The 14,326-nt window shown below is 41.5% G+C and overlaps 1 protein-coding gene across 2 annotated transcripts in view; it reads left to right on the top strand.

The window, feature by feature from the left end:
- BRINP3 (BMP/retinoic acid inducible neural specific 3) overlaps window positions 1-14,326 on the top strand; it is a 1,196,593-nt gene that overhangs the window by 690,422 nt on the left and 491,845 nt on the right. For both annotated transcript variants that reach the window (XM_069641339.1, XM_069641340.1), the window contains exon 4: window positions 1,044-1,234. In XM_069641339.1, the coding sequence (XP_069497440.1) occupies window positions 1,044-1,234 (191 nt within the window). The remainder of the gene's footprint in view (window positions 1-1,043; window positions 1,235-14,326) is intronic.

Genomic DNA, 14,326 nt, shown 5'->3' with positions numbered 1-14,326 from the left:
AACTAAACTGCCATCTCTGTCATTTGGTAAATTCAAAATATGTATGCCACCATTTCTTGGGTGCAATTGATAATGCATTCTAAGATAACCTCAAGCAAAGTATCTGTCAATGATTAGATATACTTCCTCTTGTTCCTGAATAAGTTGTGTATTGTAAATCTTGAGCCACATTCATCGGTGTTCCCCTCAGGGTAATTATTTCTATGGGATTTAGCTAAAGAACCTATGTATGGATTTTGGTTCTCAGTGCTCTGGTGGAAGGTATTTTGCCATGGCAGAGAACAATCTTTTATATGGAAAAGCTTTGCTCGTTAGAGCGTTATCATTTGTCGATCTTCTGATTTGGTGATCATCACATGGTCTTTGTGAGACCCTATTGAAGTGGAACAGGCCTGTCAGATGTTATTTAGGCATAAGGGTATGTTGCCTGCCTGAAGAAATTCAGGTGTGTGAGTGAGGTTTTGGTCCTCAAAATCCTGATCCCTAAGTTATGTTGGGTGGATACGTGTGTTATTTGTTTTACTATTATCTGATTTGCCATTTGTAACCATTCAAACCGTTGTCTCTTGTTATTAAATTAAATACACATATTTTGCTGCACTAGTGCATTTGAACACACTATTCATGGGCTGCTTCAAAGTAATGTTGGCAATGTTAAGTGTGCCAATATAATGGGAAGCCCCCACATGCGTCTCATTTTTAACATCAGGCAACTCTCTCTAGGAGGGTAGGGTACACAAACACACAGAGTGTTAGTAATTGTTTATCCGTTTACTTCACAGTATGTTGCACAATTCTGTAATCTGAAAACACCATGATGTTATGATGATGTTGACTTCACAAGTCTATTTCACAAAAAAATGAAAAATATAAATATGAACTCATTTAAAAAATAAAAATTAAAATTGATTATACTGGTGGAAGAATAAAGAGTTTACAGTCTTCTGAGAAATCAATCAAGTTATTCTCGTGTTTTATTTTCACTTGAAGAGACAAGAACAGCAAAGGTGTAACTTGACGTCTTGAAAATGTTGTTTTAACAGGAGAGGAATCACTCACAATTTTTGTGGACAAGCGGAAGCTGAGCAAGAGATCCGAAGGCAGTGATCCCAACGGCAACAGCTCCTCTGTTACTCTGGAGACCTTGCACCAGCTGGCAGCCTCCTATTTTATTGACAGGGACAGCACACTGCGCAGACTCCACCACATACAGATTGCATCCACTGCCATAAAGGTAAGACCGTTATCTTCACTGTCTTACTGCTTATTATTTTGATGAATTACTAATAGTTGCACTCTAGCACTTCTGTTTTAATCAATGGTTCATGTCTGACAGATCATGCAGTTGCCTTTATTTTAATTACTAGTTCATATCTGACAGATTATCCACTGATGCAAAACATATGTTCAACTTGGGTTTCTCATCTACCATAATTTCACTGTCAATGCATGCTTACAACACATTGCATAATATATCTGACATAGGTGTAGTGTGCAGGAAACACAAACTAATGTGTAACACAATGAATTCCTCATGGAGGTATTCATTTTATTTATTGGCAGTTTTCTGTGCGGAAAAAAAATGTAATGCATATCTGCAAAATACTTAAAATAATATAACTAAATACACCTAAACTGGAAAGTAAAAATCAAAATATGAACCACAGCAATCGTGACTGTCATTTTCACTATGGCTGCCATGGAAATAGAAGAGAGGGCTCTAAGAGTATTTCCTGTTCCACTTCTATTTTGCCAGAGGGGTAGTCAGTGACAGTGGCTGAGGCAAGACTGGGCAGTGGGAATGTGTGCTATGAACACAACTGAGAAGCAGTATTGGGGATAAGGGGTAGGGTACAGGGGACAGTTGTGGTGGGGGTTTGGGGACCCATAAAGGGGATGGGACTGTGATGGATCCTCGGTTAGTTACTACCTTTGAATAGCTCAATGGTTAGGATTGTGATAATGATTATGATTATTTGCATTAACATAACACATAGTACCGGCTATACATTGCATACATTTGGGCCCAGATCTAAAAAGAATACATCTGTATTCCAGGAAAATGCTGTCAAGATGACAAGAAGGGAATACATTATAGGAAAAGGTGGGTTCTCAGGTTTTTGTGAAAATCCAACAGGGAATTCAGAGAAAGAAGATGTAACAGAAGATTGTTTAAAGATGAGGGCCTAAACCTAGAACTAGCTTTTGTCTCCTGTTGAGCAATGTGAAGAAGAAATGTGTAATCGATATAGATTGGTTGACCAAATAGAATGCTGTAATGTATGACTTTTTCCCCACAAAGATAGTTAGCTCCCAATCCATGATGTAATTGAAGCCTAAAATCACTTTTAAAGTTATCGATTGGGAAATGGGCAGCCAATTAAGAGAGTGTCTAGCAGAAGAAACAAAGGAGGTCTTCAGTCATTTAAAATAAGTCTGACTGCTGCATTTTGTGTGGTTTGTATGCAAGCCAACAGATAGCTCAGGAGCCTGGTACGCACCTACGAGGATTCATTCAGCACATTGAGATCGAAGGTATAAGTCTGGCTGGCATAAATTGGGCAGATCTTCCTCCAGCAACAGGTCTCTTCCAATGTGCTCTGAGCATGGTTAGTGGCAGAGTTTGCTTCTGTCTTGACTGCTTGACATCTACATCTCTTCACCTCACAACATGCAGAGTTTGGAAATGACTGCTCTCCCAACAGGTTCCAAATTACATCATTTTAAAGGATTGAATTCCAGAGATGATTTAAAGAAGGAGTAGGGGACCCAATCTGTTCAATGAAAATGTCTACGGGTTATTGGACAAATATCAAGCCTGTTTTAAGTTTCCAATCCCTGTTCTTGGAACAAGTGGACCTTGCCTTCTGACATCATACCCAAAGTGGTTTGTGTTAAAGGAAGTTTAGGGGACAGAAGGAAAAAGAGAGAAAGAGACAAAATAAAACAGTGGACACTCTATTGTGCTGGTCTGAGCTCATTCTGTCTACACTAACCCTGCACCCTTCCCTTGTAAATGACATTGAAGGCCCATTTGGTATCCATCACTGTGGTGTGAGGCTAGTGCTTTCGTGAAATGTCTGTCTTTTTGTTCCTGTTGCCAGAAAAGCTTCCTTTGGAAAGGCTTTCACACTGGAGATGGTATTACCTGCCCTCACAAAGGATTGAAGAGAGGAAACTGCCAGAGTTACAGTCTTGCTGGGAGCAGCAGAGACAGCCTGGCTGGGGGAATACACACAACCTTCCACCACTGAGCTGGGCCCACAGAGTTGAGACATATGTGAAATCAATTTGATGTACTTTGGAAAATTATGAGCGATACTAGACCTACTACCTTACACTCAGGTATGTCTTATATTTTTAGTTGAACATGACACCAGTATTTCTTAAATGCAGCCCCAGAACTGCAGAAACATGACTGTCACTGTAGCTGTCAAGAGGGCACCTGTGATCCGTGAACCTGCTATGTTCCACTGGACAGCAGGCACTACAAAGCAGATTATTGGTCTAATAGTGCACCATTGTACATTATGCTTTCGGAACAGAGCTTGGGAAAGTGGGACATGATTAGCAGATTGTTCTTTCTGAGATATAGTTAATTGGCTTATTTTATTAACTAATACAAATCAAACACGCCAGGGCTTCTACATACTTCTCAGATGTCCATTTCTCATAGGTTTGCTCCAAGATACTGGTAAAGTCACAACAAGCGGTAGGTCTAGGTTCCTTGAATCTATCAGTTCATGGCAGTGCCCACTATTATGAGAAAAGGAGATCACAAAATACTTTATTGAATAATAATATAAAGGTTGTGAAAGCAGTGCATAATCTCCCTTGAGTGGACAGTTGTGCTAGATATTAAAATTATCGAAATAAGAAATGTATTCTATGACAGCAAGGCAGACGAAAAATGTCCTGCTGGCCAGATATACATCTGTTGGCAAGGCCAGGGGGCTTGCAGACAAGGACAGCCCTTGTGGAATCTGAGTCTGAAATTTTTCATGTAAATGAGAAAACTTCTGACAACTTGTCCCAGGTTAATACTTCAATGTTTTAAACAATGATGTTAGATTTGAGAATTACTGATACCTTTCCGCCCTGGTGGTTTTCTCTATAAACCCATTTAATCAGGTTGCCACCCAGGACAAATAGAGAGCCCTGCAACAACGCCTGTTAACCAAGTTTCCATTACAAATGGAATTTCGCAGTTGTATTTTTTAATACAATGAGCAATGGCTGTAGATGTCTTTACCACAGATTTAGCATTATGCAATGCATAACATACAATGCCCTGTCCTGTACCAGGATTATGGTTGGGGATCAACTGGATCGGATTCATCCAAATTATATTAAGAGCACTCAGAATATTGGTCCTGGATTTGTTGTTAATTGAGAGCAGTTGGCCTCTGTGGTATTCTTGGGTGTCAAGTGATTGTGGTGGTCCTGGATATAACAAACACAACTGGAAGCTCCTGACATTAAGAGAGGGAAGCAAAGAAAAACAAAGGTTGAAAACACTCATAAGGCAAGGGACCAGCAACAGTGAGGTTTCTTCACAGGTGAGCTATGAAGGGTGAATCGGGAAGCTTGAAATGCCATTCACTGAAAGGCTTGACCAGGACTAAACAGGCTTTGCACTGACACACGTCTTTTTAGGCCAGTAGCGCAGGCATGCACATGCTCAAACACAACATTCAGATGGGTATTTCAGAAATTGTAGTTTCAGCAGTGGCTGATAGCAAAGTGCTAGTGCCCACAATTAAAAGATTGTGCCATTCAGCAAAACAAAATAATGCAAATAGATGCAGTCACAGCCAAATAAAGTACCAATTGCAAAGTTCAATGATACAAAATTAAAAATACAGATATTACAGGACATGAAATACATATCATTATGTAGTAGCTAGTTTAAAAGAAATAATTAAAACATGGTGGATACAATCTAACAAGTGGGCAAGAGATATTGCACCGATGCAAGTCTTTTCAGGACTATGGTACAGGTAATTGTCCATTAAGAGTGATATTACTGTAGTTGTACTGATGTTTTGAGTACAATTATCAATATTAACAATAACACATCAACCTATAGTTGTTTGTTATTTAAGCAATAAACCCTGAGGGGTGGGGGCTTAACCAGGCCAATTTCAAGGCTGAGCAGAGTGACGGCTTCTCAAGGAGACTGGAGACTGGTAAACCAGAGATTTACTTGCTCATCATGTTATACAAGATTCTAATATTTTTTATCATCCCCGCACCTACTACAGTCCTGGGTAGCACCTTGTTATATTTTGTCCTCACTTATCTGTACTTTAGACTTGTGCATCACTTTGAAAATTGTACCTCGATACTAGAGAGGTCGATACTCACCTGTATTTTCTGTGTCCAAACAACATCTGTCCGTATTACTTTCGTGCTTATCGAAAGTCATGTAAACCTTTTAAATTGTCATTTGCGCAAAAAATTGGTTGGAGGCAAAAATAAAATAGCGTGCAAACCAGATAACTGTCTACGGATCTCTCACCCTGATTTCTAGCATTTTGTATACGTGTAAGTATTAGGACTACAACATGTTTCAGCAGGTGGTAGACATATACGTTGTTGACATTGAGCAAACATATGTACCAATGCCCCTGACTTATGATATGGATGATCACTGCTACACAAACAGTAATCACATCTTTCTCTAAGACCTTTGCCACAGGAGTGTACTTATCTCAAAAACAACATTTAAAAAATAGTTTGATTGCAATGATGAGCATATGGCTTTTCATTATATGACAGGACACGTTTCCTATCACCTCTCTATGCACCATGAATCATCTGTTTCATAAAACATGAATCCTTTCAAGGTACACTGGATCCAAATAAAGCAATATCTCGTTCAGTAGCTCATTAAGGAGGAACAGAACGCACTTTGTGATACCACTTAATAGGATAGCTGCCTTATGGAAACCTGGACTGGCATTGTTTTTAAAGGAGGTCAAGGTGATTTGCAAGTACATCATTGAGGGTTTACTGTTAGAATGCATCAATTACTTAATGATAATTTGAGACATTGTGCAATTGTGTATAGCCATTCATGTACCTTGTGTTTTCATATTTAATGAATTGGACTCCATTTCATTTTTATTTATTTATTTATTTATTTATTTTTAACGCGCCGTAGCTCGCAAGCATCAGGGCGCGAAAAAAGACACAAGGACGAAGATTAACAGGACGACACAAAAGAAAGTAAAGAGAGGGGGGCAGAAAGATGGCAACATGATTCGATGTAGAAATTGCCTAGTTATTTGAAGAGAAAGGTCTTCAGATGCCTCCTAAAGAGTTGGGTGTTGCTTTCCAGTCTAAGGCTGCAAGGCAGTTTGTTCCAGTGGGAAGTTGCCAAACTCGGAAAAGCTCGACCGAGACCAGTGGCTTTGCCTGGAAGGCTCGGATTGATCAGTCCTTGCTTGGTGGATCTCAAGCTATGACTTGGCTCATACCACCTGAACTTTTTCTTAAGGTATGCTGGTGCCGTGCCGTAGAGACATCGGTGGGTTAGGGTTAGTGATTTAAACAGGATCCGTTCCTTCACTGCCAACCAATGGAGATCATTTCTGTCCTTGGTTATGTGTTCTCGCTTAGATTTGTTAGTGATGGACCTGACAGCATTATTCTGAATAATCTGGCATTGTTTCAGGCAATTATTGCTAGCGCCAAGCATTAACGCGTTACCATAGTCCAAACGAGACAGGATGGTAGCTCTCCCTATCAGGGCACTGTTCTTGATGTTAAGAAATGGACTGATCTGGCAGAGAATCCTTTGATAAAATTGACAATTTTGCTTTAAATAAGCGGTTTGGGCTTCTGCACCTAGGGAAAATTGTAAATAAATACCTAGGGTTTTGACCTTATTTGAAACCTTAATGGTGGAGTCTTTTATAGTGAAGGTGGAATAGTCCGAGCCAATGTTTTTTAAGGCTTTAGCGCTTCCAAAGGTCATAAGTTCCGTTTTAGAACTATTAAGACACATCCAGTGTGTTAACATCCAGTTTTCAATGGTGTTATAGATAATCAATAACTTCCCGTTGTCTAAGGAATGGTTTCCACTCAACTCTAAGATGAGCTGTGTATCGTCAGCGAAATTGGTGACAAAAATTCCGAGCTGAGATAAAAGAGTACAAAGGCAACGGATGTATAAATTGAAAAGCAAAGGGGAGAAACTGGCTCCTTGAGGGACGCCGCAGTCTACAGGTTTGGGTGAGGTGGAGTGACCTGCCCAGTTGATTTTTGAGTTCCTGTCTTCTAGGAATGATGATATTTAATTCTTAGATTTAATTCTCATCACATACAAAACAAATGAATTTCCCGTCAGAGCAGTACCAGTGAGGAGAGGAGACAACTGGGGCCCACAGAGACAATCACATATATATATATATTTTATATTAAACGTTCAGACCTTGGAAATCCATTTTCTATAATTTAAGATTTGTTTCTTTCATCTTGCAACTACGTGCTTTGGAACTGACAGTAATTGCAAGATTGTAAGATGTTATGTATAGTCCTCTATTTCCAATATTTTCTGTTAAATGTGCCTCAAGAACAGGTGGATATGTGTTGCTCTCGATTTCTGGGTAGTTAGGATAGATGGTGTGGACTTCACTCCCATCAATGGTGAAGAGAGTAAGCAAAGCATTGATAGAGACTTCCCAAGTCCATTTGAATCAAAGATGTTATCTAAGGAAGCAGTGTATGTATTATCTGACTTGAAACCATTGGCCAAATGTTGGCTAGCGACGAAATAGCTTAATTTCTATGGAGAGATTACTTCAGCAATACTGACTTGTATTCACTAACTGCATAGCTACCCTCATTCGTTTTCATGAAAATCACCTGCGGTCCCCCTAATAGGATTGTCAAATCAGGCTATGGTTAATGTTTGACAAACAGTGCTACAACCTTTAAAAGTGTGGACCAAATTTCTGTGTAGGTTGCATGATTTATGTCCATGCCATGATGCCAACTCCTGCTGTGTGCTTTCTCTAGAACTGGCTCTCCTTGTTGCCAAAAATGGCGTTGAATGTTAGGGCACCTGTTTGATTGTTAATATCTCACCACAGGGCACTATTTTTAGCAGACTTTCAAAGTGGCATAACACAATCTAGGGCAGAATTGGAACTTTATCTAGGTGAAGTTCTATGTAGATCAACATACGAGCAAAGACATACAAAAAACAAAATTCTGTTAATCTATGTCTGTCCTATATGCACTCCTATGCATAAGAATTATGGCCAGGAGACAGATGAAGTTTATTGAGACTGCAGGATTATTGATTTAATATTATGTTATGTATGTGCCTTGGAACATACTGGATTTCATACAAAACCCGCATTAAACAAATGTTCATTTGGTGGATAAAAACGAGAATGTTGATTAGAAGTCTGGTATGTGCTTTTAGTTTCACCTAAACTAAGTACAGTTGAAGTTGACAAGATTGATAGGATAAATTGCAATTGCATAGCCTATGTAGACTTCCAACCATAGCTAACCATCCCCTGGGTATGGTTGCTGCCTGTCTATGGTGAGGGCATAGAGACATACAGCTGTAGATGTCCACATAATGATGCCCTTGTGAACTCCAATTTCTAAAATTATAAAACTGTTGATAAACAATACATATACATTTAGTGCAGGGTTTCCAGTTGCTAATCGGATAAAAATACAGTTTCGTAATTTTAGAAATTAGAGTTCATAAAAGCAGGAATATTAAAGTCATTTTTCCTTCCTGTGTGGAATCATTACCTTCACATCTCCAGCTGAATGTGCTCTTATTTTTATGTTCATCTTTATTCTGAAATTCACAACTTTGAATGGGGTCAACCACTCTCTCTCACCCTAGACAGTCGGTACACCACTGCACCCTAGGGGCAGCAACAATACCAAGGGGACGCTCAGTTATGGTTGCAGAGGTGAATATGCTGTGAAAAAGCAACATATCATATCCATCTAGTAAACTTTACCTGTAATTGGTTTATGTGAAAATACTTTCAGCAGTATGTACAGGGTGCAAAAACCCCTTTATGGTCCCCTATTGGTATGTGTTTTGAGTTGTCTGAAAACGTATTTCTTTTTTATTACCTCTTTTCGTCTGCTTATTTATATTATTTACGTTTTATACAGACCAGAGTAGCTGTGCAGTACCAATAGCAGCTTTTCAAATAATACTAAAACAACTCTCTTACAACAGCTGCAGAGCTATGCAGGACCCACTGAGCTTGCTTAAAATGTCAAGTGGTAGAAGCACAGTAGAGATTCTTTGGTAAAGAAACATCACAAAGAAAGTGATATTCAGGATACAACTGATCAGATCAAAAGGGCACACCCAATGCACAGTGTTAGATTGAAACACAGTGCATCAGATCGAGGATACATGCTAGTATAGTACATTAGCAACAACATATTAGTGGGGACATTTCACCACCTCTGGCACATTATAATTTGTTGATGAACTGTGGTGGTTTGTGCTGTGTTTTTTGTGTATTATGGCATTGTTATATTTTAACATTTTTCTTTAGAGCAATTACAATACCCGAAAATGTATTTATTTTTATAAATACAGACTTCTTGTCATTCAATGGGGGGCTAAGTGCCTGCAACCGCATGACCTGGCCACAATACACATTGCACCCAGTTCAGTAGATATGCTTTCAAGCGTGGATAATACATCATAGTGTTGTGTCAGAGGTCAGAAAGCTCTCCTGATCAAATGTGTTGATCCCCTTAATTAGCTTGGTGAATCCATCAATAATCTTGGAGCCATTGGGCCTCATTACGAGTTGGGCGGTACAGGATAAACGCAGCAGTATTACCATATACCAATGCATTCCCGCACTGCCCAACTATCAGTTTAGCGAAAAGTCAGAGGATTCACCTCCAGCAATGAGCTATATGTAAATCTGCAGACTTTCTGGCCATTGCCAGCGAATGAATGCAGCAGAATTTCTGTCATGTTAATTCTGCTGAAAAATCCTCATAGAGTGCAATAGAGATTTACTCTTCCACCCCTGGCGAATTTACTGGCAAACTTGTAATGACACCCTAATCCACCCTGCCAATGTAATTGTTCGCACTAAACACGAGGCAAACCGATTGATTTATTTTTGGATTGTATTTATTTCCCTGTTCTTTTTTGGGAAGGTCAATTTTTCCAGTTAGCGAAACATAATGCTTCCAAATAGTATTGTATCATCGTCAGGTCAGTTTATTTTTAAGTTCTGAATATCTGTTCACACATACTTATTTCAAGATGTGCTTGAATCCTGGAAACTCCTAGTCTAAATTTGGTGATCCATTCTGGTAAATCTATTTTTGGGGGATTGAAGCTCCTGCACTTGCTTGAAGTGTTCTGAACACACAGAGGCTCATCACACACGGGTAAGTTGTACTTCAGCCATGCATCATTTCAATAATGCTGGGGGGCGGGGGGGTTGTGTATAGGACACATGTCTAGGAAACATTCAAATCAAATACAGCATGGACCTGTTGATTTGATTCCTCAATTAGCTTTAACACTATTATTAGTATTTATGGGCGCCCCATAAAAACATTGCAACTCGATTTCTTTTATTCAAAATGTTTTTTTTGGTTTTCTTTGTTCAACCAGGTAAACACAAACGGTTGATAAAAGGGAATGTCGATATATTAAATGTTCACATATGTTTTAAAGAGATTCCACAGGCATCCTTAAGCTGCTAGGGCAACATATAAGCCTGACGCACTTTGCACTTAATACCCAGAGCTCATAAACCACTGTACTTAACACTGTATGTTGAATCTCTTTGCTATTCATCCCTCCAAATTGTTCCTTACTGCATTTTGTGCCTTCCTGTTACCATATTGTGCTACATTTTAGGCGCTAACCTGAATTTCGAATCTAGGTGTGCTTTTTATCTACGCATTTAACACCTTTACTGCATTTTTTGCCTTGCCTGATACGATCCTGTGCTGCAATTTAGAGCCTAGCTTGACATTCGCATCTAGGTGTGCTTTTTATCTGTACATTCGCCATCTATGCTGCATTTTAGGGTCTAGCCTGAATTTCAAATCTAGGTGTGCATTTCTATCTGTGCATTCACCATCTTTGCTGCATTCTGTGATTTGCCTGACACCAACTTGTCTGCATCTTAGGGCCTGGCCTTAGATTTCGAATATAGGTGTGCTTTACATCAGTGCATCATCCGGCCTGTCCTTGGCTGCTTGGCCGCCTGGTGTGTTGCTCATGCATTGTGCATTCTCTCCTTCTGTCCCCCCACTCCACATCTATGGCATTCTCCATCTCCCCATCTATTTGGTTACTATCCCTCCTCTCTCTCGAAGTTTGTAAGACATATTTTTTTTAAAAAGGTCTCCTGACCACCTAGCCCGGCCTACTTATCGCTGACACAATCATTAGTTCTACACCCAGACAGACTATCACTGATATCCTCTTCTCTGTCTCTTCCCCAGACCCATGGACCCCTCATCTGATCTCTACTGCTTTTTCCTCCTCACACATTCATGGCAGCACTAGATGGGACAAACTCTTGGTGAACTTCTCACTCTCTAGGTGGATCTTTACCACCTACATTATGGCACTGTCATGGCCCAGGGTCCTCAACCCAATATTTTTCTCTTTGATCGGTGCCTGCCAGCCCTCATCAACTTCCTACCTTCTCTCGCTACACCTCCTTCCTCTCTCCCTGCAGCTCCTTCACAACCTCCAACAGGTGTACCACCCCTCTGTACCCCTTCTTAGAAAACTTTCAAAGGTGGTAACCACCTACACTTAGCGACTATGAATGCTCGATCTGCTGTCAATCATTCCTACAACATCAGCCTCCTTCATGAAGACTTTGATCTTAATGTCCTCGCTCTCACATAGACATTATTCAATGCCAGCTCAGTCACTACTTTTGATTCCCTTCTCCCTGACAGCAAGATACTCTCCAATCCGCGGCCCAACCGAATTGGTGGTGCAGTAGTCCTGATCTTTCCTGACTGGGTCCCTGTCTCCCTCATAACCACCCAGCCCCACTCCCATTGAAAGTCATGTCTGCAAGCTTGGCATGTCCCTGACTCTCTCACCCTTGCCACATGTCTACAAACCCCCTGGCACAGTGCCTGTCTTCCTCTCTGTATTGGCTGACTTCTCTTCTGACCCGTAGCCCTAAACTCCTCCTCTTCTTGATGCCTTCATCCCTGCTGATCTCCCACTCTTCAACCCTCTCACTATCCCTCTCTCCTGTTCTGACCACTCTCTCCTCTCTTCTCATTTGGGATCTCTCAGCCCCCGGACTAAGCCTCCACCAGCACTGACAGCATCCTTCTTGGTCATCTGTCTGATGAAATGGGTGTCAGCTGCTCATTGCTCCTCCTTCCCCTCCTCCTGACCCTCACACTGACCCTGTCCTTGCCAATCTCCATCTTGCTATCACTAACCCTCTCGACATTCTTGCCCCTGCCATGAGGATCGCCTGAAACCTGCCTCCAAGCAGAATAGCTGGTACGACTCTGACCTAGCTGCTTTGTAACGTGATTGTCCATGATTTATCGAATCCAAAATATTTGAGAGAGAAAAAAAAATGAAAGTCATTTGAATGCACATTTCTTTTGGTTTTCTATCCCCCGACATTTCTGGCAACCCGTACCTCCCCACCCCTTACTTACCTTACTTACCTTACCAAGTCGGGTGCTGCCGACTGCTCCGTCCCTCTGGGACGCAGGTTCCATTCAATCACCTGCATGGGAACCTGAGCTGCAGGGTCCTTTTATTCTTTTTTGGGGGAAAAACGTTCTTGTTTCGCAAACGGGGACACCCCACCACCCTCATGCCATTATAGCAAACAAGGGTTGGGGGACACCCCATCTTCGCTTGTTTGCTATAATGGTCACAAATGGTAGCTTTGTTCAAAACTTTCAGCTGTAGGAAGCTTTGGAACAGGCAAAATTCGATCAATTCTACCATTTATTTTTTCGTTCTTTTATACGGATACCCTAAAGGCAAGTGCAGATTTGCTTAATAGAAGTGGCAGACCTCAGGCTCATCCCCTGACAAACTGGACTGTTGCTTACTAAAAAGGTGATAGTGTCTCTCGATCTGCTCTAAGAAGAGGGCTCACATCCAGCCTTGTGTCTCTGGATCCTCCGACAACACGACTTTACTCTGAAATTCTGCGAGGAACTAGCCACTACATTTGCAGTCTCCACCTCTTCCCTCCCTTCCAGGACCTCTGCACTTCACTGGCCACCCATTTCTGCTCAAAAGCTGCTCAGGACATTCTGACCTCTCTCTCTTCCTCCCAGCCCTCCATACCTCTCCCTGTCCTCCTGCCTCCCTGGGTCTCTCTTCTACCCCCACTCACACTCGTCTCCTTCTCACCTATCACAACAGATGAAATCTCTAGAGTAGTCTGCTGTATGAAGGTCTCATCCAAACAGGTGTCCCCTTGTTCTTCCAGAACCATTAAGGACAACATATTCTCCCTTGCTCTGGCTGACTTCTGCAACCACTCCTTAGCATCTTCTCTCAAGCCCTCCCTTGTGCACCCCCCTAAAAAAGCCTTCTGCTGACCCCTTGTGTCCGGCCAACTACCACCTTATCTCTACTTCACCCTTCCTTGGGAAAGTCCTGCAGAAGTTAGTCATCCCCAAATGACCCAACACACTGAGCTTTCTGGTTGTTTACATGACCATCAATCTGGATTCCGAGCATTCAGAAGCACGGAAGCTGCTCTTCTGAACACACTTGAAAATCAGCTTGCATATCTTGTCTCTAACACTCCTGTTGTTCTCATTCTCCTTGATCTCTCTTCCGCCGTTGACACAGTGACCCATTCTGTCCTTCTCAAGTGAGCAATATATACACTTGGTATCTCAGACAGGGCACTGGATTGGTTGACCTCCTTCCAGACTGACTGCCCCTCCTACATGTTCCTGGGCTCCTTCTCCTCCTCCACCATTCTCTCAACTTGTGGTGTTCCCCAGGGCTCTATCCTCTCGCCTTGGTTTTTCAACATCTACCTAGCACCTCTTCCTCGCCTGATGTCCGCCTTCTCTCCTCATTTCCAGTGTTATGCCGATGACAATCAACTCTTCTTCAAGCTCCCCTCTTCCTCCTCCTACTCTTCCTCATCTATCATCCCTGACTGCCTGTCTGCTATTCAGTTCTGGTGCACCTGCAATGACCTTTGTCTTAATGCCAGTAAGGCTGAGATCCTGCCTATGGGGACACCTGTTCCCCTTTCGCCTCCAGCACTCTGGCCGCCCTCTATGGGCTCACCTCCCTCTCCTTACACTGAGGCCAGAAATA

Source organism: Ambystoma mexicanum, chromosome 1q (assembly GCF_040938575.1).
Source record: "Ambystoma mexicanum isolate Mex_15411 chromosome 1q, UKY_AmexF1_1, whole genome shotgun sequence".
NCBI lineage: Eukaryota > Metazoa > Chordata > Amphibia > Caudata > Ambystomatidae > Ambystoma > Ambystoma mexicanum.
Note: the sequence above shows the minus strand (reverse complement) of the source record. Positions and strands in the feature narration are given on the sequence as shown.